Source organism: Sturnira hondurensis, unplaced genomic scaffold (genome assembly GCF_014824575.4).
Source record: "Sturnira hondurensis isolate 20B ecotype Veracruz unplaced genomic scaffold, ASM1482457v3 Scaffold0002039, whole genome shotgun sequence".
Taxonomy (NCBI): Eukaryota; Metazoa; Chordata; class Mammalia; order Chiroptera; family Phyllostomidae; genus Sturnira; species Sturnira hondurensis.
Window position 1 is genome coordinate 2,103,770 of NW_028074670.1, and position 24,981 is coordinate 2,128,750.

General features: G+C 45.4%; 1 protein-coding gene and 1 non-coding gene across 5 annotated transcripts in view; both read left to right on the forward strand.

The window, feature by feature from the left end:
• Positions 1–1,414: 1,414 nt before the first annotated feature.
• Positions 1,415–1,495, forward strand: TRNAS-CGA (transfer RNA serine (anticodon CGA)). The gene has a single exon. It is a non-coding gene; the product is annotated as a tRNA-Ser (tRNA).
• Positions 1,496–3,707: 2,212 nt separating this feature from the next.
• Positions 3,708–24,981, forward strand: part of ST3GAL5 (ST3 beta-galactoside alpha-2,3-sialyltransferase 5) — a 52,313-nt gene continuing 31,039 nt past the window's right edge. For 2 of the 4 annotated variants that reach the window (XM_037039160.1, XM_037039178.1), the window contains exons 1-2: positions 4,207–4,301; positions 24,120–24,243. In XM_037039160.1, coding sequence (XP_036895055.1) covers positions 24,122–24,243 — 122 coding nt within the window. In that variant the 5' untranslated portion in view covers positions 4,207–4,301; positions 24,120–24,121. Of the gene's footprint in view, positions 3,905–4,206; positions 4,302–24,119; positions 24,244–24,981 lie in introns of those variants that run through there. The other 2 variants (XM_037039150.1, XM_037039169.1) reach the window with 2 other exon arrangements.

The window sequence follows — 24,981 nt, forward strand, 5'->3', positions numbered from 1 at the left end:
ACTCATAAAATTGGAATGTGTAGCCCTGGCTGGTGTAGCTCAGTGGATTGAGCACGGGCCTGCAAACCACATGATCGTGGTTTGGTACCCAGTCAGGGCACATGCCTGGGTTGCGGGCCAGTTCCCAGCAGGGGACTCACGAGAGGCAACCATACATTGATGTTTCTGTCCCTCTCTCCTTCCCTTCCCCTCTAAAAATAAGTAAATAAAATCTTTTAAAAAATTGGAATGTGTACATATAGCAAGCAGTTAGAATGGGCTGCAGGGTGTTTTGATATAGTGGCTCAAAACATCAGAAAGAAAATGGTTTCTTTCTAACCTCTCTCTGCTTCCCATAGCACTACTCTTTTCCTAGGATAATCTCTTCCTATAGTCTAAACTAGCGGCCTTAGCAGCTTCCAAGGCTACTGACTGCCTTGCTCCTGTCTAGCAGGAAAGGAAAGCATATCTCTCCCGCCAGCCAATGAATTCCCAAGATTCCCTCTGCTCGGATCAGTCTGATTCCTATAGCCACCCACCAACCAATCCTAGAGGCAAGGAAGGTGAAACAACTCTGGGTGGCTTACACCTGCAAGTCTCAAATTCTGGTCTTTGGACCCCTTAACACTTCCAAAAATTACTGAGGATTCCCAAGAATCTTTTAAATAAAAGTCTTACCTATTGACATTTGCCAAATTAGAAATTAATTTCTCTTTAAGACTGGGTTAATAGAAGACAGCTGAATTTTTATATCTGCCTTTGCATTCAACCCATCACTTTTTTTTTGTTAAAGTAAGTGAAGAAAATCTGCTTCACACCAATATGTAATTGGAAGAGAGAAGAGTATTTTAGTAGCTTTTTAAGAAAATTGTGGATATTCCTTTTTGATATTACATCAAAACTCTCCAAGAGATAACTTCTTAAATGTGTGTTGCTCTATGGACTCTGCAACCTTATCTACAAATTTTCATGTTGTTAAATTAACATTCATGTTCTGCCTTACATATAAAATTAATGATTTTGTAACATCATGCATTAGCCATTTGGAAAACATTGATTCACTGGGTAAATGCAGATTTTCCAAATATTGACACATTATACTTTATCCAATATCCAAAAATCACATTCATTAATATCACCATTGATCCCATCAGAAGTGTCCTTAAATACCGAGAAGCTGTCAATCTCATAGTGATACAAGTTTCCTAAAATTCAAAATTTTTTTTGAAAATCAGAAGTTTTTCATTATTGGCAACAGTGAACTGTTTTCCTTGGACAGGATCGCTTAGTTTATTTTCAAGAAAATATACACCAAATATCCCAGATGAAATCATCATAATTTGTCAGTTCTTTTCTCAAGTAAAAACAGTGTTCTATGAAATAAAACAAACAGCTAGTCCAGCTTGCAGTGCAGATGATTGCACAAGTGACATGGTGGTGATGGCTGAGTGGTTAAGGCATTGGACTCGAAATCCAATAGGGTTTCCCTGTGCAGGTTCAAATCCCACTCACAAATGGTTGTACAAGTGCTTCCCCTTAGACAGTTATCACACTTCGGTTTGTAGTAGGGGTGTTTTCTGTGCAGTCATTTATTGCAAAGATGCATATTCAACAACTGAGGTTTTAATAAAGTTAATAATTTTCACTACTCTATCAAGAACATTCTTAAGTGAAACTGCATTTTTTTTACCACGAGTATGTGGTGGTAGACAGTAGTAGTGTGGTTTGGGGCCACTGCCTTGATTTGTGAAGGCACCAGGAGTTTTGCACATTTTTGTTTTTAAGCCATTACTTACCTTTTGAGACCACCAGGTGTCCACAGACCACACTCTGAGAACCACTGACTTAGACCAACTCAGCCCCACTCATGGAGCTAAGTGGGGCAAGCTTACCTAAGAGGGGAAGGGTGGGATGGCTGCTGAGGACAACCAAATGCTTGCTAACAGAATGACAGAAGTCATGAGCATAAGGATGTAAAGAATTGAAAAATCATGGTTGCTGTCCTGGATTTACAGTTCCTTTGCCAGCAAGGTCCAGAGACTCTTTAAATACCAGTCACTGACATGAAGAGATTCCAGGGGAGGCTTTGATATCTGGTGGCGGATCCTGATGTACTGTTTGGGGGGTCTCTGCCTTAATTCAGAACAGTAGCTAAAGATGGCTCTGAGGCCAACAAAAGGATGTTTTGTGGCAGCGCTTATCTTTTTTGCACAAGTGGGTCAGCCTGCCTGCCCACCAAATGTGGCTGGGTTGAATGAGGTAGTGGGTACAGGGCAAACTAAATAGCTGTCCTATTAGGCTGAGAAAGGAGGCGGCTTCAAGCTCCAATTCCTCCTTATCACCACCTCACACCCACTCTTTCAAGCCATGGTACTGCTGGCTTTCAAGCAAGCCAAAATGGTACTGCTGGCTTTCAAGCAAGCCAAAATGGTTTCAGGGCCTGGTTCTACGGTCAAGGAGTATCTGGGAGAAAGGGAAAAGAGTGGCTGAGGCGCAGAGAAGTAAAGCATCCAATCAACCAGGCAAGCCTCCGGCTGGTCTCCAAGACAGACAGGGTGAGGTGCTCTCAGCATTGTCCTCGAAGGTGTCACCGAACCAGGCAGCTGTTCTGCCTGGTTGGCCTTGGCCAACCTTCTGGATTAGATCTCCCAGTGATAGCTTTTCCTCCATTTTTCCCCCAAAATGCTCAAGTGTCCTTGCGTTAGAATAATTCAGAAACATTTTTATGGCAAAATCTCATTGGGAGATGTGAAAGCAGTCTTCCTACCCTTTCCTTTTGAAGGTTTGCCTCCTGACCTTTGTTACCCAGATGCAATTTTTTTTCCAGAACTCCTGACCCTGGAGAAGAACACAGACATCTTCAAACCCTGTTGGGAACTGGGCCGACCTGAAGAAGCCTTTGCAATGCGTGACAAGACTCTCACTTTACACAAATAGGTTTGGTTCAAAACCTAGGATCATGCTTTCAAGCAGAAAGTGGTGTCACAGGCACATAACGATGACATCGATATGAGTTCATTAATCTAAAGGAAATTCTGAAAGCAGACCAACTTCACTCAAGAGTCAACAAAATTTAATTTCTCAATTTTAGGATTCACTAATATTTACATTTTTTAATTCTAGAATTAAAGGGGACTCCAGAGGTATAAAATGGGGGCTCCAAGTACAGGTTCTGATTGCTCTGCCACTGAATGACTTGGCGTGACACCCGCTCTCTCGGCCTCAGTTTCCCACCTGTAAAACTGGCGGATAATCAGCACATTCCCCCTTATCCTACGCGTGGAACAACATAAGGCTGTTCCACAAGTTGCTAGACATGCCCAGGCTGCCTTCGCGCTGGTCTAGAGGGCCCCAGGAGACCAGAACCAGTGTCAGTCTGGGGTTCTGTGGTGACGAGTAAAAGGGCTACGGAAAAGCCCCTTCATTCCCTGGCTCCGCACCGAGTCCTCTGTGCAGTAAAAGCCTATGACCAGTCTGAAAACACCTTTAGTTTCTTCCACCATCTAACCACATGCAGAGTTCAAGCAAGCACCTGGTGCCTGGAACCCCCGCCCCAGCACGCAAGCCGCCCTAGATGAGACCATCCAGGGGCACCCGGCTCCCTCAAGCCCGCTGGGTGGAGGGACTGCGCGTCCTAGGGGCGGGGCCGCCGCTCTAGCCTTCCAGCACTCCGACTGGCCTTTCCCGTCCTCGTGATGCACGGTCCCGCCCTCCCGCCCCTCCTCCGCATCAGCGCCGGGGAGCAGAGGGTCCAGACTGAATGGGCGCGAGCGGGGTGTTGAGGGTGGGTGGGTGTGCTGGGCCCTGGGGCTGGCTGTCGGTCGGCACCCGCTCACTAGTATGCGGATGAAGGAGGCAGGCAGCGTGGAGCGGCGTCCTCTGCAGCCGCGAACCAAGGCGGTGGCGGCGGCACCTGCCGGCCGAGGTACGTGGCGCAGCCCCCTCCTCGGCTCAGCGGGGCCGTGGGCTGGGGGCAGCGGTGTCGATCCTTTCTAGCCTCCGCCTGCTAGTGCCTGGTGGCTCCGCCCCAGCCCCCATGGGCAGCACCCAGGGCACAGCACCCCCAGACGCTTTGCCGTGATGCGGGCTGAGAGTCGTGGCCTCGGGCCGCGTGGACGGGCGTGGGGCGCTGCGGCCCGAGCAAGTGTGGAGGCGGAGGAGGCACAAGGATGAACAGTGGGGTTTCTTGTTGAGCCGCAGTGGCCTTTAACCCCCAGTTTTCTGCAGCTGCTCGGGCTTTAATTCATTGCTGGAAGCTTCCGAGCCAAGCATAGCCGAGTTAACTCATTGCCTGGGGACGGAGTTGGGAGCTGCTTTAGAAGGTAACTAGCACTCCTGAGAAACTGACCCTTGCATCCATCAGGAGGGCGTAGTGTGTGATATCTGCAGGTAGAAATTCCCCAGTGGCCTTTCCTGCCTCCACTCTGTGCCCAGCCCTGCAGAGGAAACTCGTTTTAGTGACCTTTGGCTTCTTCTGAATTGTAAGCAGTGACTTGACTTCCTGGGCATGCATGTATTATATGCCTTTCGTGCATTAAGTAACACAAGGTTTTCGGAGAGCATCTCAGAGGAGCTGGGAAATTAGGGAGAGACCCTAATACCATACCCCTACCCCATACCAGCCAGATGACCTTGGCCAATACCTCTGCCTCTGTGGGGCTCGGTCTCCTAGTCTACTGAGAGGCTTGACTTGCTTATAGCCGAGGTCTCTTTCAGGGTTCCGTGGTTCTGACCGCAAAATGTGTTTAGGAATGAAGAAGATCCTGCAGAATCACTAGCTGACTGGAGAGACTGATTTTATGGCCGTATGTCTTAGTTTATGTTATATGACCTCTGCTGAATTAGGTATAGTACATTTAAAAGAGAAAATTGCATGCTATGCTTTATCTGGCACCTTTGGGTTGCCTGCTCTTCTTAATGGTACTAGGCTGGGCGTTGGGGTTATAAAGAGGAAGGAGACTGACCGCCTGCCCTTTGGGCTTGTGACTGCTAATCCTGTTCCACAGAAGGATGCTTGTCCTGAAGCTGTGGAAGAGGAATTCGTGTCTGTTGAGTGAAGGGCACAGACTCAAAAATAGGATGGACTTGTGTAATTCTGCAAGACTGACAGCTATGAACAATGTCTTATATCTCTCCTGGTGATTGGGAGAGCACCTGAATTCCAACCAATGCTAGCTGCGGCAAGCAGAGGCTGCTGCTGTGAGCTGCCAGAGCGAGAGCACTGTAACCAAAGGTCACGAGTCTTTTTATATGTCTCTCCATAATGGGAGTGCTGCTGGTCCTGTGAGATGAAATGAACCTCGCTTGTAATTAGTAGCCATTTCTTCCTCTAGGCAAGAAAAGAAATGGGTGAAATAAGAAGGAATGAAAGCTTTATGGAAAGGGAAAGAGAGGGCTAACAGGCATAAATTCTAAAAAACTTTTATTTATGACTTTAAAAAGTCATACTTTTTTAATGCTTACGTTAAACATTGAAAATGGTTACCATTTTGGCACAAACTACCAAATTGTCACATGTGATCAAAATAGATTGGTATTGAATTCAAAGTACATATCCAAGGTAGAATAAGAACAAACCCATTGTTCTTTGATTTGCCTCCTCTAGTTCTTCCCTCTTTCTTTGCTGGGCTATTGGGCAGCAATGAGGGGTGTTTATCTAGCAAGTTGGTTCTTGGGAGGTAAATGAATGATAAGAAGAGGATGTTACCAATTACCTGGCTGACGTTTCAGTCCTCATTTCTCTCTCTCTCTCTTTTTTTTTTTAGATTTTGTTTATTTATCTTAAGAGGGGAAGGGAAGGAGAAAGGGAGAGAGATGTCAATGTATGGTTGCCTCTCATGCGACCCCTGCTGGGAACTGGCCTGCAACCCAGGCATGTGCCCTGACTGGGAATCAAACCGCGATCATGTGGTTTGCAGGCCTGCGCTCAATCCACTGAGCTACACCAGCCAGGGCTCAATCTTTATATTTTTATGGGGCTCCCCCATGTATGTATTAAATTTGTTTTGTCACTTAGTCTTATGTCAGTTTAACTATTAGTCCAGCCAAAGAGCCTAGAATGGAGGAAGGGAAAAATTTTGTGCCCTTATATTCCCTTCCAGTCACTGCCTTCTTGAGGGTTATCCCTACTTGGCTTCCTGTGCTTGTATAAATGGAATCCAACCAAGTGTTTGTCTTCTTTCCTCACGAGTTAGGTTTCTATTGTAGTGTGTTCACTCTCTGATTTGGCCACTGGGTGAATAATGTACCACATATTTATCTGTGCACTGTTGATGGACATTTGGGCAGTTTTCAGTATTTGGCTTTTACAAATGCTGCTTTGACTGTTCTTTTTCCAGTCCTTGGTATACATACATATGCATGCATTTCTGATGCGGGCATGCAAAGGAGTGATTGCTGGGTCATGAGTGCATGTATGCTTAGCTTTGAGAGTTACAGGCAAAACTATTTTCCAATTTTGGAATAACTACGTTGGTAGTTCCTCACTACTAGCTAATGAATACAACATCACTTTTCACCAAGGAGGTTGAGGCAGGAGTTGGACCAGGACTCAACATCAGATCCTACCTGGCTGTGCCCTATTTGTTCTGCGCAAGTGCAGTCATCTCTAGGCCCCAGTTTCCCCTGAGTCAGGCCGCAGGACAGGCTGATCTGTGGGAATCCTTTAAGCACCATGACTCCCCTGTCTCTACGGAAGAATTTCTCTGACCAAACTGCTTTGCTTTGCCCCAGCTCCCTGCTTCTTACTTGGCTTTTATAATATTGTACTTTCTAGACTCTGTGCTTCTACTTTCTACTTCTCTGACCTGCCTTCCTCGCCGCTCTGGATTTTTACTTAAGAATTCTCCTGTGTCTTAGAGGTTTTTCAACTGCTGTGCTGCAAGAATCTTTAAAACATGCAAAACCTGACTATTTAGTCAGGGGCACTGACCTCTTTTCTCTTAGATTGTCAAATAAAAGAAATGACAACAGCCAATACAACAATAGCCATCTGGTGTGAATGAATCAAAATGATACCTATTATTTTTGTCAGATGGGCAAAAATATATATGTGTTTTCAGCGTGCTGCAGAATTTTACTAACTATTTCAAGTTATTGCCATGACATGAAAAAGATTGCAAATTGCTGCCCCAGAGAAAAGCCTATTTTTGTTTTGTCTTTTGAGGTCATATAAGACATTTTTGCTCTTCTCTGACGTGCCTTGGAAAAAATATCTAAGATTAAGTGATTTGATGGTTCAGCAACTCCTACACCCATGAATTTCCCCATTTTTCTTCAAGTTTTTAATATCTGGAATCATGGTAGTTAAGTATCATGATATGGTCCTGGCTGGTGTGGTTCAGTGGACTGAGGACGGCCTGAAAACTGAAAGGTCGTCGGTTCCACTCCCAGTCAGGGCACATGCCTGGGTTGTGGGCCAGGTCCTCAGAGGGGGGCGTGTGAGAGGCAACCGATGGATTTATCTCTTGCGTGTCAATGTTTCCCTCCCTCTCTTTCTCTTCTCTCTAAAAATAAATAAATAAAATCTTTTTAGAAAAGTATCATGATATGATTTGATTTATTCAAGGAGAGAAAATGGATGAAAACAAATTAAATTTCAAAGGTCTACTTTGATGGAATAGTAGTTCTGTCTTTCGAACTTAAAGTCTTTTTTTAAGGCCAGGTGTGGATTTCATAATTAAAGGCTTATATGTATTATATTCAGAGCAGAGCTGTTTTTCCATTACCTATAAGAGTTCCTTCTTCCGTAGCTTCCTCTCCCCCTGGCTTCTACTTGTATTTGCTTATGCTTTGTCCTCCTCTTCTATCAGTTCTTCACCTCCATTCTGTGGTACTTTACAAAGTCGCCAATATGCTCCTCTCATTGCTTGTCGTTTTCTGTAATCAAATCCTTAGCCATCCAGGACTTGGTGGCTGGTGCAGGCTTCTTGCTTGTCTTCCCCTAGACTAGAGCTGTCAAATGGAAATATGACCCAAGCCACACATAGAATGTAAAATGTGCAAGTAGCTACATTTAAAAAATTGAAATAAGTGGATCAAGTTTTCATTTTCCAGGAAGATAGAAAGTACTCAGGTTCTGAATATCTAATAACACAACTTCAAACAATATAAAGTGAAATGTAACAGAATAACAAAAAAGTTGACAAATCAACCATCATAGTGAGAGATTTTAGTATATCTCTTTAGGTAACTGATAGAAGAAATTGGCTAAAAACCAGTAATGAGTTATTCTAAAAAAAACAAAACAAAACACAATTAACCCTGGCTAGGGTTAATTGGTTCAATTAAAACACATCATCCTGATGTGCAGGGTTGCAGGTTCAATCCCCAATCAGGGCACATACAAGAATCAACCAATGAACGCATGGATGAGTGGAGCAACAGATCTCGCTCTCAAATCAATATATGAACAATTTAAAAACCCAACACAATTAATAAGCTTGATCAAACTGATTACATAGAAAACATAATCCCAGCAAGTGAAGACTATATATTTTTTTAAATTTTCAAAAGATTTTATTCATTTATTTTTAGAGGGGAAGAGAACGAGAGAGGGAGAGAAATATCAATGTATGGTTGCCTCTCGTGTGTCCCCCGCTGGGAACTGGCCTGCAACCCAGGCGTGTCCCTTGACTGGAAATCAAACCACGGTCATCTGGTTCACAGGCCCACGCTCAATCCACTGAGCTACACCAGCCATGGATGAAGACTATATTTTTATAAAAATTGAGTATATACCAGGTCATAAAAATAATTTCCAACATATTTAAAATAATCAGTACTATAGAGACAAAAGTTTCTGAACACAATGCAACTAAATTACATATCAATTTTAAGAAATAATTTTTATTATTTTTTAAATTTGGATTTGAAAGTGTTTAAATTTGAAAGATAGAGAAGTAATAATAAAAATATGTATCAACGCTTTAGGGTGAATTATACACTTACAAAACTTGCGGAAGAGAAATGTGCAATATTAATTGCTCATATTAGCGAGAAAAAAGGCATGAATGAGCTAATCAGCTAAGTTCAGAAGTTATGAACATAGCAATTAAAATAAATCCAACAAATGAGAAGGAAGGAATTTTAAAAAACACAGGTGAAATTAATTTTAATGATATTTTAGTTAATCCAATATGTTCCATATATCAAATCAAATTATAAAAATGAGCTCCTTTCCATTTTCCTGTTTAACTTAGTCTTCGAAGCCTGGTGTGTCTCTTACACTTACACAGAGCACATTTCAATGTGGTCGGGCTGTATTTGAAGTACACAGCAGCCACACCTGGCTCGTGGCAGCTGTACCAGACAGCACAGCCCTAAATCTTAGCCAAGAAACGTGAGTGATTTGTCTTGATAAAGGGAACAGTCAGAGCTAATGATGGGGTTCAGTCATCTGCCAAATGAATCTAGAGTTGTGGTAATCTAGCAGTGTTTTTGTGGCTGACAAAGAGAGTGGGCTCTTTGTGAAAATCTTGATATTAAACATGCCTCCCCCCAAACCCACAAGCTAAAACAGGGTAGGAAAACAAAAGAACAGGAAAAAGGATGAATACCGACTCACTTCATCCTCACCTGTTCTAGATATGTTATATATGTCAGCCCATTTAATTCTCACAACAGCCATGAGTTTGGCATCTTCCCATTTTACAAATGAGGACACTGAGGCTTGAATAAGTTAAGAAACCCCAGGGAGAGAGCTGGGATTCCGACTTGGGCAGTCTGGCATGAGATAGTAGGTGAGGCAGTGCTTCCCGGTCTCTGTAGCATTGAGCACATTCCCACTCCACCCCTCAGAAAGGCTCCTGTGGCAATTCTTGGGAGGATGTAGCTGAGGCTGGTGAAATGGCTTCGTTCCCTGGTCCAGGTCATGCGTTCTCAGGCACACCTCCTGACCGGTCTCAGCTCACGTGAGGACTTCTCCATCACCAGTCTTACCTCCCGAGAGGTTTCTCCAAAACTCAATTCCAGTGTCAGTTCCCTCCCTTCCCGCATCTTGTTAGGATGGCGGTCCAACCTGCCATGGCACGGTCTGCTTCCTTTTCTAGCCTCTCTTGTACGTTGTTCCTCCTGGGCCGAACCTTCAGACACTCACTGGGAGTTTCCCCTCCATGCCTGCGGTCCTGGCTCAGGGGGCACCTGCCTCCCCCCACCCCCCCACCACCACCCACCAAGTCCCACTCATTCCATCTTGAGGGGAGCCTTTTCTAAGCTCCCTCCCAGACACCCATGTACATGTGGGCACCCCAAGTCTAAAACATCTCCTAACACTGCCCCTGTGTCCTTTGTGGAATAAGTTGGAAAGAAGCACTATGAAAATAATTACATTGGTGATAAATCTACTTGTCTGATTTTTAAAATGAGATTGTGAGTGCTTTTTAAAAGAAGAGACTGTTCCTGTGGCTTTATTTCTAGTGAGCTGATAATATTTCTAATGTTGCTAGCATCCATGTTGCTCTTTTCTAAATGAGGTGCGTGCTCCACACTTTAAAAACCGGATATGTGAATGAAGGTATGCCCGTTTGGGAGCCTGCCCAGTGCTGCTTTCCCTGATTTTTGAAGCAAAGAGAAAAAGGGACGTACAATGGGGGTGTAAAGGAAAACGGGATGTTTTAGCCATGCCTCCTACAGACCTAAATGTATGCTGTTGGTTTTAGGAATTCAGACGTGTTTGACTTGTTTCAAGGTTAAAGTGTCCTCATAAAATGTTCTTTTGTCTCCTATCCCGTGACTACCTCTCCTTCGGTCTCTGAACTGCCAGGGCCCGTCGAGCTCCAGGTTGTTTCAGGTGACTATCCTTTTGCGAGGGTCATTGCCACTTGCTGATTTGGGGTTTTATATGAACAGTCTGGTTCCTCTGTTTCTGTAGGACAGATGGGATTTTTGAATAACAGATGATCGCATAAACTGCCTATGGAATCCTCCACCTTCCCTTACTCATCTGCCCCGCCTGGTGCTCCCTGAGAAGTATTACTACTAAGGTCCTGTTTCATGATGTCACTTCATGGTCCCACATCTGGAGAACCCACGCCCCTACCTTTTCTCTTTGGGCGTGGATTCTCGGTTATTTTAGAGTTTGCCTGCACTCTTTCCCATTACCCCATTCCTTGTGGTTCCCATAACACTGAATTTGGGGGAAGGTCCCTGTGTTGGGGCCTGCTTGCATTGGGTCCCAGAGTTGCTCTTGTTAACTGATAATTGTACTATTTTTCACTTTCTGTTATTAAGGATTATTTATTCAGCCCAACTACTTGTATTTTTTATGGTTAATTAAGAGTGAATTCTTTTATTAAAAAGGTAACTTTGAGGTTTCACTTTATCTGGGGCTTCCACAGGGCTGCCACAGACTCATTCTCCTTTGGTGTACCCTGCACCTAGCATTTGCTGTCACAGGGCCCACCACCCCAGAGCTGCTTCCCAAGGCCTGCTGTTGCGGCTTGGAGGGTCGCCCAGGGGAGGGGCGGTTCTATGAGCAGTTTCCTCAGTTTACCACAATATCGTGTCTTTTTCCCTCTGGCTCTCACCTCAGCTGTGATTTCAGCTGTGAAATCACCTCAGGACGGTGGCCACATGCAGAGCCTTCTTGCACGCTCTTTTTTTTCGTTTTTTCATGAGTGACCTGAATTTGTTATCATGCAGGCCAGTCTCAGCTGACTGGGTGCTGTAAGTACAGTCCCTGCCAGTTCAGTCACCAGGTTCAGTGGCATCTTCTTCCTGCACATCTCTTGGCCCCCTTCTAGCCATCCCTGCTCTGGTTCAGCTGCCTCCTCACCTCTGGCTGCAGTGATCTCAGAGGCCCCTGGACCACCCTGTCCTGGGTCACCTTCGTCCCAGGGTGAGCTCACTGTCTCCCTGCTTAAGAACTGCTTAGGGCCGCCCGATGCCTCCTTTGGAGGGCCTGGTTCCTTCTTAGCCACATCTCCCACGGGTCCCCTGTGATCTGGCCTGAGCACACCTCTGGGCATTTGGCATGCCCTTCCTACCACCAAGAGTGCCTGCTCCCGTCTTCCTGTCTTTGCAGTCTTGCCCATCCATTAAGGACCCATTTACACAGCATTGCCTCGGCAAAGCCTCCCTGGTTTCCTCTGTTGGAGCTAGTGGTTCCGTGCCCAAGGCACTCCAGGTCTAGGCGTTACGCAGTATTCGGGATACTTAGGTATTTTCACTCTCCCTGGCTAGACGATTCATTTAAAGAAGAAAGGAGTTGTGTCTTATTTATTTTTAGATTCCCAGTGCCTGGGTTATGGAAGGTGCTTATTAAATACTTATTTAGTGGATTATTAGGTGAACAAAAATACAAACCAGCCCTTCTCAGTTGGGCTCTACAGGAGAATTTCACCCTAATACTCTAGGGCAGCCAGTTTATGTCATGAATAACTTCTCTTCTGTGCCTCTGGAGTGAATCTGAGGATAGACCATCCTTGGGAGAATTGAAAAACGGACAGAGTTCCTTCTCTGTAATTGTCCAGTGCGGCCCAGCTTGAGAAAGGCTGGTATACAGCATGATCCCAGTCCTGATAAAATACACGTATGCAAAGAGAAAAGACCCAATAGAATATAGACCAGAATGTTACCGGTGGGTATCGCTGGGCTGTAGTGTAACAACCAGTATGTGATTTTAGCATGTTCTCTCTGCTTTTACATGATTTCTGAAGTTTATAACTTTGTGATAACAGTTTTAAAAAGTGTTTCTAGAATAAGTGAAATCAGAGTTCCAAACTTGGTCGTGCCTCAGTATAAAGTGGTAGAGGGTTAGAGCTTTTGTTTTCAAACCCAGCCCCCCATGCCTTGCCACAGCGGACCAGGAATCACCGAGCTGAGCACCTCGTCGTTGCCCCTGGAGAACTGGGCCTCAGTGTGAGGACGATGGTCTGCCAGGTCTCTCTGGACCCGGATGTCCCTTTGTGCTGCCAGTGGACACCTTGTGAACTGAAGGGCTGAGTTCTCAGCAGGCGTGGCTCACCGTGAGAAACCCTAACGTATTCATGAATACTCATGGCTCTTCTCACAAGCAAATCCAGAGGTGTTGTTTTTTGGTTTTATAATAGCTAAGAGTCAACACAACCTGTAGTCATTTGAATGAAATCCGACAGGAGAGTCACAGATGTTCATCAGCTACCGCTGCAACCAGCCCTGGTTCTTTCCCTGAAGGTTGACCTTGTGTGACATCATATACAATTTATCTTTATCCAGGGAAGAATCCACCAGTGTGTGGTAAACCAAGAAGGTTTGGTGAGGAACAGGATATTTGTTTAGTCTCTAAGTAGCTCCCATCAAGTTACTTATTAATTACAAAGGGAAATTGTAACTCGACAGTGGCGAAATGTGCCTCCCACCACTTTTACCAGTTGACCAAATTTAACACCACCAGTTCTGAGACAATCATGTGCCCCCAGGTAAAATAGACTAAGAAGGGCACAGAACCACTTCCGTGATATTCCTGCCCAAATGGGTAACTTGAATCTAGTTATGAAGAAACAGACAAACCTCAGTTTAGGGACATTCCGTAAAATAACTGGCCTGTGCTTTTCAAAAAATGCCAAGGACATGAAAGATAAAGGAACTATTTCAGATTAAAGGAGGCTGAAAACATATGACAGCTGAATGCCATTCGTGATCCTGGTTTTGCTCTAAGGCGGGGGTGCCAAACTCATTTTTACCGGGGGCCACATCAGCCTTGCGGTTGCCTTCAAAGGGCCGAATATAATTTTAGGGCTGTGTCAATGTAACTACTCCTTACCAGTTAAGTGAGAGCTCGGTGCTCCTGCCGGGTAGAAACAAGGCACTGGGCCGGCTAAAACAAGGTGGAGGGCCGGGTTCAACCCTCGGGCCTTGTGTTCGCCACCTGTGTTCTCAGGCCATTTTGGGACTACTGGAGAAATTTGTATTTCTCTAGGTCTTTAGAGTAGTTAACACTATTGAAGAGAAAGCAATTTTCTGATTTTTATCATTATACTGTGGTGGTTGTATAAGGGAATGCCCTTGTTTTTAGGAAATCCTAAAACATTTAAGCATAAATCTCATGTCTTCAACTTTTAAATGGTTAAAAACTAATCTGTGGGTTATGTAATAGAATGTGGTAACAGGGCAGATGTGTTGAATGTGAGCGACTAGGGAGTCTGGGTGAAGGGTGTATAGGAATTCTTTGTACGACCTTGCAATATTTCCGTAAGTTTGAGATTATGTCAGAAAATAAAGTCTAAAATCTTGGAAGCCTCCAGTCACGGCGCTGCGGGTCATCCAGCACTAGAGCCATGGTGGCGCTGTTGGTGTCTGCCCTTCCTGTCGTCCATGCTTAAGTCGTTCCCCACAGCACTGAGCTCTCCTCAAAGCTGCCTTTGCCACCTCTGAAAAAAATGGAATTTTTTTCCCCTCAGAAAATGGGGGACAACCACGGATGGTGCGGCTTCACCTGACAGGAAGGTTTCTTCCTTCAGCCGCCCGTGGTGGTGGCTGTGTCTGGCGACTTTGCTCCTGCTGGCTGTCCTCAGGTCTCTGGTTGACCGTCTCTGAGCCGCACGTTTACCTGTAGCCCAGACCTACAACTGTCCTGCCACAGAGGCTTTTCAGGCAGAATGTGACTTTAAAAACATATTTAAATGCAGTTGAGAGTGTTCGTGCATGAATTCAGTGCATGTCATCAATGTCAACGTAAGAAACACCGAAACCTGCAGAGAATTTTTGTGAGTTTGTTGGAGCCAAACTGACAACGCACGCCAGGAAGCAAGATCTCAAATGCTCCGGAGAATAACAGTTTTGCATCTTCTTTTTTGCATTTGAAATTAAGAAGGGGAGATAAGGACAACTGGAGAAAGCAAGTCAGAAATTTGATTATGGGATAGTTAACAAAATGCTATCCTCTCTTGAGGGTTAACGCCCCTTCAAAAGGTATTACTTCTAGTATTTCAACAGTGTGCTAACCCAGATGTGCAAAAACAGTGGACAGGCTTGGCTTCAAACTTTCCACTAAAGAAGTTGCAGCTGTGATTACCCACCATGACCTGCCCTGGGGCTCAAAGGGAGAGCTGCACCCTGGGGCCTGAGGTTGGTTTGTGGGTGGGTCTGCTTATCAGAATTTGCAAAGAGGAGTTCCTCTGAAACATGTCAGGCCTGAGGACCAGAACATGATAAGAATGGTGGCAAAACAGTTCCTCCTTTCTGTCTTTCCTTTCCTGTTCTTTCCCAGAAAGTCCTGTCCTTCACCCCACTCCATTTTCTCCTCTCTTGTGTCCCTCCCTCCCCTTTTATCTTTTTTTTTAATCCTTGTCCAAGGATATGATTATCAACTAGAGAAAGAAAGAAATATCAATGTGTTGTCTCTGGTAGGTGCCCTGACCAGGGATCAAGCCCTCGACTTAGGTATGTGCCCTGACTGGGGATTGAACCCACAACCTTTTAGTGCATGGGACAACATTCCAACCAACTAAACCACCCAGCCAGGGCTCCCCCTTTTCTCTGTTTAAGTCTGGTTTCCACTTATTCCATTTTCCTGCTTGTCTCTCCTAGCTGGCCATTAAGTGTTAGCATCCATTGAAGCTAAGTTTTGTGTTTCCCATTCTTACCTTGAAAAGGTGGTAAGTGAGATGCAAAATTTTAGTGGACAAAGGAGCAGTAAAAGTGTTCTTGGCCAAGCCTGCTTTTTATATATTAGCAAACATTCTCACAGAGGTGACTTGGCCACAGCCCAATAGGCAATAGAGGAATGGCTGAGTATTTTATCTCTTTCCTCTTCTCTTCAGTATCAACAGATCCAGTTGCTCATTTTCCCTGCCGTGGTGGTGGCTGGGACAATCATTGGATTTTATCTCCTTCTGCAACAGTGATTCTTGTTTGAAAAAGATTCATATCCCGGTTCTCCAAGTGCCAGGCTTGAGGTGGGCACTTCATAAACACCCAGTGGCTGTGGTATCTGGAAAGGTCCTGTCTTCTCATCTGCATTTCCCAAGACCATGCTGAACTTGGTTAGCTTTTCTGTGGGGATCTAAATGATCAGTGCATTTATTCGTTCATTCATCAGTTCATTCAGCAAGTATTTATTGAGTGCTTTTTACATGCTAAGTACAATGTTTCAGGTTCCGAGGTTATAGTAAGAAACAAAATTGAGCAAAGTCTTTTCTCTGGGATTTTCAAATGGGGAGAACAGACAATAGGCAGATAGGTATGAGGAGCAGTGAGTGCTCGACGGAAAGCAAAGCAGGGACATGAATAACCGGGCTTGAGGAGTGGGAATGCTGTATTGCCTAAGGTGGTCAAGGAGGGTGGCTTTTTAAAAAATATTTTATATTGATTATGGTATTACAATTTTCCCAATGTTTCTCCCTCTATCCCCCCAGGAGGGAGACTTTTGAACAAAGACCACAATGAAAATGGTGAGGGAGGGAGCCTTCTGGAGGAGGCAGAGGAAGCCGCAAGCGGAGACCTGAGGTGGGGATGGAGAGGGTAGGGGTCTGAGGAACAGCAGGAAACCTTCTAGACTGAAGTGGAGTGAGGAGGAGGAGGAGAGTGTAAGAAAGATGGGGCGGGGAGAGGGCTCTGGATTTGGCCCTGCGAGGGTTGCTGCCCTTTTGGCATCTTTGCCACCTCAGTGAAATCTTAGAGAAATACCATGTGTAGTTGCTGGACGTGGTCTAGTGTTGGCAAATGTTTTTGTATCCTGAGACTCAGAATGAATTGCCTTAATGCTTTTAAACATGTGAGAAGCAGGCAGCTGGATGGTAGTAATGATGATGTACTCTCAACAGTAGAGGAATACCGACCGGTTGATTACGAGTAAGATTAGAAAGCACACCTCAGTATCACTGAACTGCTTGCATCTTGGTTGGTGGTCAAAATTAGTGGCATGCAGACTCTCCACTATACAGAAGTGTTGCATTCACAGAGCAACACTTTTATTTTTCGTTGTAGGAGACAGGTCCTGATAATTTTGCACAGATTGTAGGATCTGAACATCCTTAGGCTAAAATCTGTTGTAATTACACTGCGAGAAGCTTGCTGGAGAGCGGGGCTTCTTGAAGCTCCACACCCACGTCACTCAGGGGAAAACTTGCTTCCAGTGCACATTGGGTGTCCTTACCCGGCCTTATTGGGTGGGAGATTCTGAGGATGAGGTCCGGGAATCTGACTACATGACAGCCTCCTCCATTGATTCTTGTGCACAGTCAGACTGGGGGATCACTGACCGAGACAGCAGTCGAGGTATCAGTGCATTGGATTGAACAAATACTATGAGATATCAGAGATGACAGGGCGTGGTCCCAGTGCCAATGCTCTTGCTTGCACTTTATGGTGTTCATATCGTGGGTAAATTGCACATTTCTAAAAGGCAAATGAAACACCGCCTAACCAGTAGAAACAGGAAAGTACCATACAGTGGGGGTTCCCCCTTTGGGGGTGGGAGTGAAATGAGACAGTTGAAGGAGCTGTGCTTGAGATGTGCACATCCAGGAATAAGTGTTGTCCTTCTGCCCGTGTGCACGTGTGTGAGCTCGTCTCAGCAGGCTCGTGTGCGATGCATGCCTGTGTGTGTCTGTTAGTTCCCACATGGATACTGGAGCTTAAGTATCATCAATTTTTAACCCAGTCTTTGAGTTTTCAGTTTTTGCACTGAGTTTTTCTTGTTTTTTTATCCTCACCGAGGACATTCTTCCATTGCTTTTACAGAGAGAGGAAGGGAAAGAGAGAGCCATCGATGCTAGAGAGAAGCATCAGTCGACTGCCTCCCATATGCGCTTGGACCAGGGATTGAACCCATGCCCTTTGGTTATGAGACAGGATGATGCTTCAACCAACTGAGCCACCCCTGCCAGGGCTGCATTAAGTTTGATTACCTTTGCTAATCTATAAATAAAAGGCCAAAAATAAGAGGCAACAGCATTTATTTGAGATCCAAAAGGGTAGCTACTCAGGAAGTTCTGATTCAGGCAGAAACCCAAGTAGTGTTTTGATTTAGGTGAAGGCAAGGAGTATTTATGAGACAGGGAATAATTACATGAATAGAAGGATAGGTATAGATTGACTAGCATTTGATCTTAGCCAAAAGGCCCAGTGGTGATGTGATGCTAATTCTAAAGAATGTCTTTAATTTTCAGTCCCAGTAGTCAGAACAAAGAGTTGTTTGGAATACCGTATTTTGCTGTGTATAATGCACACTTTTTTGCCCAAATCTTTAAGGGAAAAATAGGGATGTGCGTTATACATGGGTAGTACCAATTTGTTACCGGTACACAACATTTCTTGTACCTTGTATATGTTCTTGTGTTTTATAATTATTTGTTGTACAAAATTTCTTACACCATAGTATGTTCAAAAACTAAATGCTAAAATTTCTTTATAATATAAAAACAATGATCTAAATGTAAATAAGTTAATTAAAACATTAAAATGAAAGGTTTTTTCCTGAAAGTTTAGGCAAAAAATATGGGTGCACGTTATACACAGCAAAATACAGTACTTTAGGCCGAGTTTCGGAAGTTATTTTGCCCTGGTTTAACATCCCAAGGTTTGAGGAGTAAGACATGGAACGCAGTTCCTCTAGGATGGAAGCTCTGATTCCATTTGAAAGTAGCTCTACTTATGTTGTTTTTTACACCTTCAACACTTTGAAGATACAGCAATGTTGGAATTTTAATATATAAGGACTTCATCCCAGTGGGTAAAGTTGGGGTGATTTTGCCCCCCAGAGGACATTTGGCAATATCTGGAGACATTTTTGGTTGTCCCAACTGGAAGAGGGGGAGGTCCAGAGATACTGGTGGCATCTAGTGGATAGAGGCCAGGGGTGCTGCAAAACGTCCTGTGATGCACAAGTCAGCCCCCTACAACAAAGAATTACCCAGCCCGGATGCCAGTAGCGTGAGGTAGGCAAACCCTGCAAGAGAGCAATTGAATACTTCTTACTTGTGTTATATTTTAGGATTCTAAATCTGCTTTCAGATTTCAAAAAAAAAAAGAGTTCCAAAGCTAAACCTAGTTTGAAATTAGCTACCTAGACCATACAAGGATGGCAGTCTGCTTGGGAGGAGATCAACTTCTGCAGTCAGTAAGAGAAAAGTAACATGTCACCAGGAGTTCTACACGACAACAGTTAAAACCCTGTGTTCCCAGACAGGGCCCTGGTCCTGAGTGGGTCTGCCTAGGGCCAGCTGTAGTATGTGGGTTCTTGACTTCGTGTGGGAAAGATTTCACAACACATGCCCAGATGACTGTGAGGGTACAATTATTAGAGCTGGGACGGTAAGACAAGGAAGGGCTTAGTACCGCCCCGAAGCAGCAGCAGGAGAGCCCAGGCTGGGCTGCCTGAGCTCCCTGGGAAGTCAGAGAAGAGGGGGCTTTGGGGACAGGTTCAGGGGGTCAGCATGGGACAAGCTGCCAGCTGCCCTTGCCTTTGAATTGAGGAGACTCATGCCTGTGGGGAAAGAAGTGGGGGGAGAAGAAGGAATGGCACAGACGCCTCCCCAGATGGAGAGCCCAGATGGAGAGCATGCGGGTGCATGCTGCGTCCTTTGTCTTTAGGCTTTCCCCCCTTTTTTGCAGGCTTGGAGTCTTAGGGGGGGTTTCAGAGGAGGGTTTCAGTGGAATATTCATCAGTTCTCCAGGTGTGCCCTTTCAGGGTCATGGTCCCCTCTGGTTGGTCAGTGACATGGCAAGGGGGTCGTTAGTCATTACAGTTGGCTCTGGCGTAGCCCACCTGGTATTGCTGATTTTCTGGACCTGGAGGTGAAATACAGCTGAAGCCTAGGTGCTATCTCCAGGGAGGAAAGGTTGTCCTGGGGGCCAGGTCCTGTTTTCCCAGTCTTGCCCCGTGCCAGGTCTTGGTGGCCATCTGCACCTGGCTGTAAACTGCTTGGCCATTGTGTTCAGCTGTCTGTCTCTTTCCCTATTACACTTGTGGAGGACTTTTCCAAGCTTCTCACTATCCTGTCTTACCTGGACTGCTATACTTTTGAGCATTTATAACTAAACCTTTGCCTCCTCACCCCCAAACCCCCCTCCTTGTTGGGTGAGGGCAGAAGAAAGTTTGGAAGTACGATTGCATGCACTGCTTTTGTCGTGATGCCCATGGATGGGCTTGGCAAGACAGCCTAGGGAGTCAGCTCTCTGACCACACTGTGCGTCTGTGCTGGTATCGGACGCCACACTCTGAGCCGTCTCCTTTCTCAGCCCTTCCCACACTGTTGTAGTTACAGTCCCGCTATCATTGCCCTACACCTTGGGTTTCTAGAAGGCAGGGCCTTACCGTCTCAACAGAATTCCCTCCTCCTGTGACCTCTCTGTACAAAGGGCTGCACCGTCCTCCCTGTCACTTGAGTTATCTTCCCTCCTGCCTGCTCACCACGCCTGATCTATCTCCAGCCCTGTCATTTCTGTGGCTGGGAGCTATTCCTCTCACCCGGCCTCCGCCATCTTTGCGGAGGCAGCCAGCGTGGGCCGTGAGAGCATGGTGCTAGCTCCTCAGCAGCCTGCCATCCCAGACTTGCCTCTCCCTCCGTTGCTATTCCTGCTTCTTCCCCCATGATTATCTTCCATGTGTTTCATGATCCCTCGTGAACAAAATCCTCAAGGGCTTCTTGTGATCATCCATGACCTTCTGTGATTTTTCCCATATGCTGACCCTGCTGACCTAATGGCTGTCTTAGGTCATGTTCTCTAGAAGCAGAGCCTGAAACGGGAATTCAAGGGCTCCTGGTTTATTGAGGGAGCTGCCAGGACATAAAGGAGTGAGAGAGGAAGTGAAGCATGAGAAGCAGTTGAGCAAAGCTGTGGTCTCAGCTAAGTCCTCAGGAAGCTTTGGAGCTTGATTTGCTCTCCCAGACTGATCCCACCTGGAGGCAAGGGGTACCCTTGTCAGTCGGCCAGTCATCGGCTGGGGGCAGAGGGCAAGCCCGCAGAGAAAGGGACAGCTGTGTTTTGTTAGCAGCCAACACTCACAGCTGAGATATAGCACCAGCTCTGGGGTGTCCAGTAGGACCACAGGGTTGCCCTTAACTCCTGCCTGCACCCCCCATCTCCACCCTGTGCCATGCTTTCTCAGCTATTCCAGTCATTTGCTGTCCCCACAGACGAACCAGGCCTTTGTGCTTTGCTCATTCCAAGCTTTCTGGCCATGGGAATGCCCTTTCTGGGTCTTCCCTCCTCGCTCGGCCCCTCTGCCAGCTCCTGCTGCTGCACTGTCGCTGTCGTGCATTCTCCTTGCCATTGCGACAGGCTTAGTCTCTGTGCACCACAAGGCTGTCTTCTCCCTGAGGGCAGGCTCTCTGCCTCCTGTCCTGCTTTATCAAGTAGAACTCTTCATCTAAAACACAGAACCCCAAACATGATTTGAGTGACTTTTTTCACCTTTCCCGTGCATGGTGTGGAACCTACCAGTCTGGGTTTACAGGAGAGAAGTTAATTTGTTCCCTACTGTGTGGATGCCTTCGGGCGTAACTCTATTGGACCCACTGAGAAAGGCTGGCCCGGGGGATGGACCATCTGTTGAGCCCCAGGCCACATTTCCAGCCGCCCCCTGGACATCTGTGTCATTTATCTTCTCAAATCCATCCCATCATCATGATTAACTACAAAAATTGACTTCCTGTTTCTTTCCGTAACCAAGACCCAGATTTAACTTTGCATGCTTCTTTTCATCGTCATTCTTCCTGTTGCATTTGTCAGTAGATCTCTGTCCTTGTCCTTTGCTCTCCATCCTCACCAGGACAGGCCTCAGGCTCCCCTTCTGCCTGGACAGTGTCGTGTATCCAGTATCCTGTCTTCTTGTCCCCAGGCAGCCCTCTGGGCAGTAGACCGGTCTTCCTCCTCTTCTGCTGTGAAATCCTGCTTTCAGAAATCTCCCACCTTAAAAGACTTGCTCTTTCGGCTGCCCTGGTACCATCTTGTTCACTTTCCTAGACGGTCCACTCCAGCCATGCTGGTTTATTCACTGTTTTCTCAACTTTGGATTTTTGTTTATAAAAATGTGTGCCTTGGCATTCCTTCCTTTGTTAAAAAAAACAAAGCAAAAGACCAGACCCATATATGTGTACCCACCTGTCCTGGGACCTGCCTTTCCCAAGCACCTGCAGGTAGGAAGGGCATGGACTTCGAGGTGGACGGGTGTGGGCTGCATTCTCAGCTCCTCGGTTCGTCACGTGTGGCCTCGGACAGGTTAAATGCAGCTAGTGAGGGAATGAAGTCGTTGTTGTTAAGACTTGGTGAGATCACGTGTAGACTCATTCCTCTGCCAGAATATCAACACCATCCCCACCCTTGCCTAGTAACTGTGTGCAGTTAATTTGGTGGTTCATCGTGTACTAGTTCGTGGGGTCTATTTATTCTTGGTTTGAATGGTGAATCCTTAATTTTGAAAATGTTAGTGACGGTTCTACAAATGAACTGACAGCCCCAGCCTTGCCCTTATCTTTCTTCACTGGGGCTTTGGTCAGAAGAATGTCTTCATCGGGCAGGCAGGCATTGAGGAAGAGTCTGCTCTATTTTTATGTGTGCGTAGAAATATATCACTTTTGAATACCAGGTCCTTCCTGCGTGAAGAGGGTGGGTGAGGCGGTGATGTGGAGGCGCTCTCCCCGGCAGTCTAAGTGAGCAGAGGCTCGGACTTGTGATTCCTGAGGCGCCTGCTCATGTAGCAAGGCTTTGAGGACTACAGTGTATTCCTTGTGGTTTGCACCGTAATTTACCCACAAATTCCCTGTTGTTGGACATTTTAGATCTTTGAATAGAGTGAATGCTTTATTCTTTGCTATTGTAATTTCTGTTAACAGTCAACTTCAGTTTTAGTCTTAAATGTAATTGAGAAAATACAGTTTGTGTGTGTGTGTGTGGGTGGGGAGGGGTGGTTATCTTATCCGATGACAGGCCAAAGCCATGTAACACACATTACATACAGTGTCACATGTTTCTTGAGGGCCCGTATGTGCCGAGCCTTGTCCTAGGTGATGGAGATACAAAAATGACAGCATTCTGGCCCCGCAGCTCAGTCCTCCGGGCACTTGGAAAAAGGTAGAGGAGACCTCAGACGTTAACAGAAAGTTTCAGTTAATCGTGGTAAAGAGGTAGTGGAGTACCCGGCCACGGCTGTGGGGTTGAAAAACGGTCTTCGCAGAGAAGGAGAGCATTCAAGGATGAAGAATGGTTGGCCAGGCAGCCTGCTGGAGGGATTCCCACCGGACTGCGGACTGAGGGTACATCACGTGCAAAGGCACATCCGGGTTCCCAACAGTGCTTCTTTGTGTCAGTTTTTACTGCAGTGCCTTTGGGGATATTGTGTAAAAATTAAATATCTGAGAATAAAATTAACTCAAAAGAATAAGTACACAAGCATACCTCAGAACATATATATTTTTAAAGAAAAATTTCTTTTAAAATAGCCATATTTCCTTTTTTTCTTAGTGTAACAATTTTCTTCTTACACTCCATTTTTAAACTGTTGTATTATAGAGAACTTCGTACCGAAGTGTAAGAGGATGAGAATTGTGTGAGCCCAGCTTCAACAGCTGTTGGCGTAAAGCCAGTCTTGTCTCGTGTTCCCCTGCCACACACTTATCCCCTTACAGATTTCTCACCAATCTCATTTCTGCCCTTTTATCTGTATATATTTCCATATGTATCTCTAAAAGGTAAAGGCTCCTTAATAAATTAGACTTTTTATCTTGGGATAATTGTAAATTCATGTGCGATGGTAAGAAATAATACAGTGAGATCCTGTGTCATCTTTACTCAGTTCCCCTCAGTGGTAGCATCTCACAAAACCATAGCACAGTAGCACAATGGGGCTATTGACGTGCATACAGGCGAGTCACAGAATATTTTCATCATCACCGAGATCCTTCGTGGTGCCTTTTTATAGACATACCCACCACCCCAACATAACTCCTGACAACTACCAGTCTGTTCTCCATTTCTATAATTTTGTCATTTCAAGAATGTTCTATACATGCAGTCATACAATATGTAACCTTTTAGTCCTTGGCTCAGCATAATTCTTTCGTGGTTCATCTAGTTGTTTGCTTGTATCAGTAGTTTGTTCCTTTTTATGACTGAGTAGTAGTCCTTGGTGTGGATGTACCACGTGAAGGTTCTTTAAAAGCATCATCCACTTAACTCATCCCTTTTCCTCCTCCGGTCCTCTCCCCCTCTCTTCACAGCAATGCCAAGTGAGTATCACTGTGTGAAACTGAGAAGCGATTGCTCAAAACCCTCCCTGCAATGGTACACCCGAGCTCAAAACAAGATGAGAAGACCCAGCTTGTTGTTAAAAGACATTTTAAAGTAAGTACAAGCCCTTGGGCCATAAGATCCCCTGATATGAGTCAACTGTGTAGAATTCAGAATAGAATACAGTGAGAGCCCTAACCGTGACTCTTGTGCTTAATCACACTTGGGCAAAAGGTCATTTAAAGGCACGTCAGTGAGATTCAGTGCACAGATGCCCTGGGTTTATGCATCAAGCTGTACTCAGTAAGAGTACGGTGCCCAGCCCGGGGGCCCCTTGGGCTCTGTACCCACGCTTGGAGGCCCAGGAGGGCAGCTCTGACCGTGCACAGCTCTTCCTGCTGTTATTTAACGAAAGAGGGCTTTTTCCCTTAGCTATTTTCAGTTAATCTAAAATATGATTAATTAAAGGCCCCTAAAGGCATTTGAATCACATTAAATATTGAATACTAAAAAGGATGACAGGTGTCTCAGCCAGGTCACCTGTGTATGCTAATAAGTGGTAGAATAGTTAAAGGGGGAACTTGTCAGTTTTATTTGGTACCAGCTGAACCACATTGAATATTACCCCTTTCACGACTACAGACAGAAATGTTACCCTGAATCCGGTTTCCCTTCTCTCTTTACTAGTAATGTATGAGGTGTAGATTAAAAATGGTGTGAAAAGGGAATGTACATTCATAAACACTTACATCATTTTTCATCTCCTCTTAGTCATCAGCCAGGGTTTACTGACATCTACACAGGCCTGGCACAGTGCTGGGTACTGGCTACATGGCCACAAACAGAACAGGC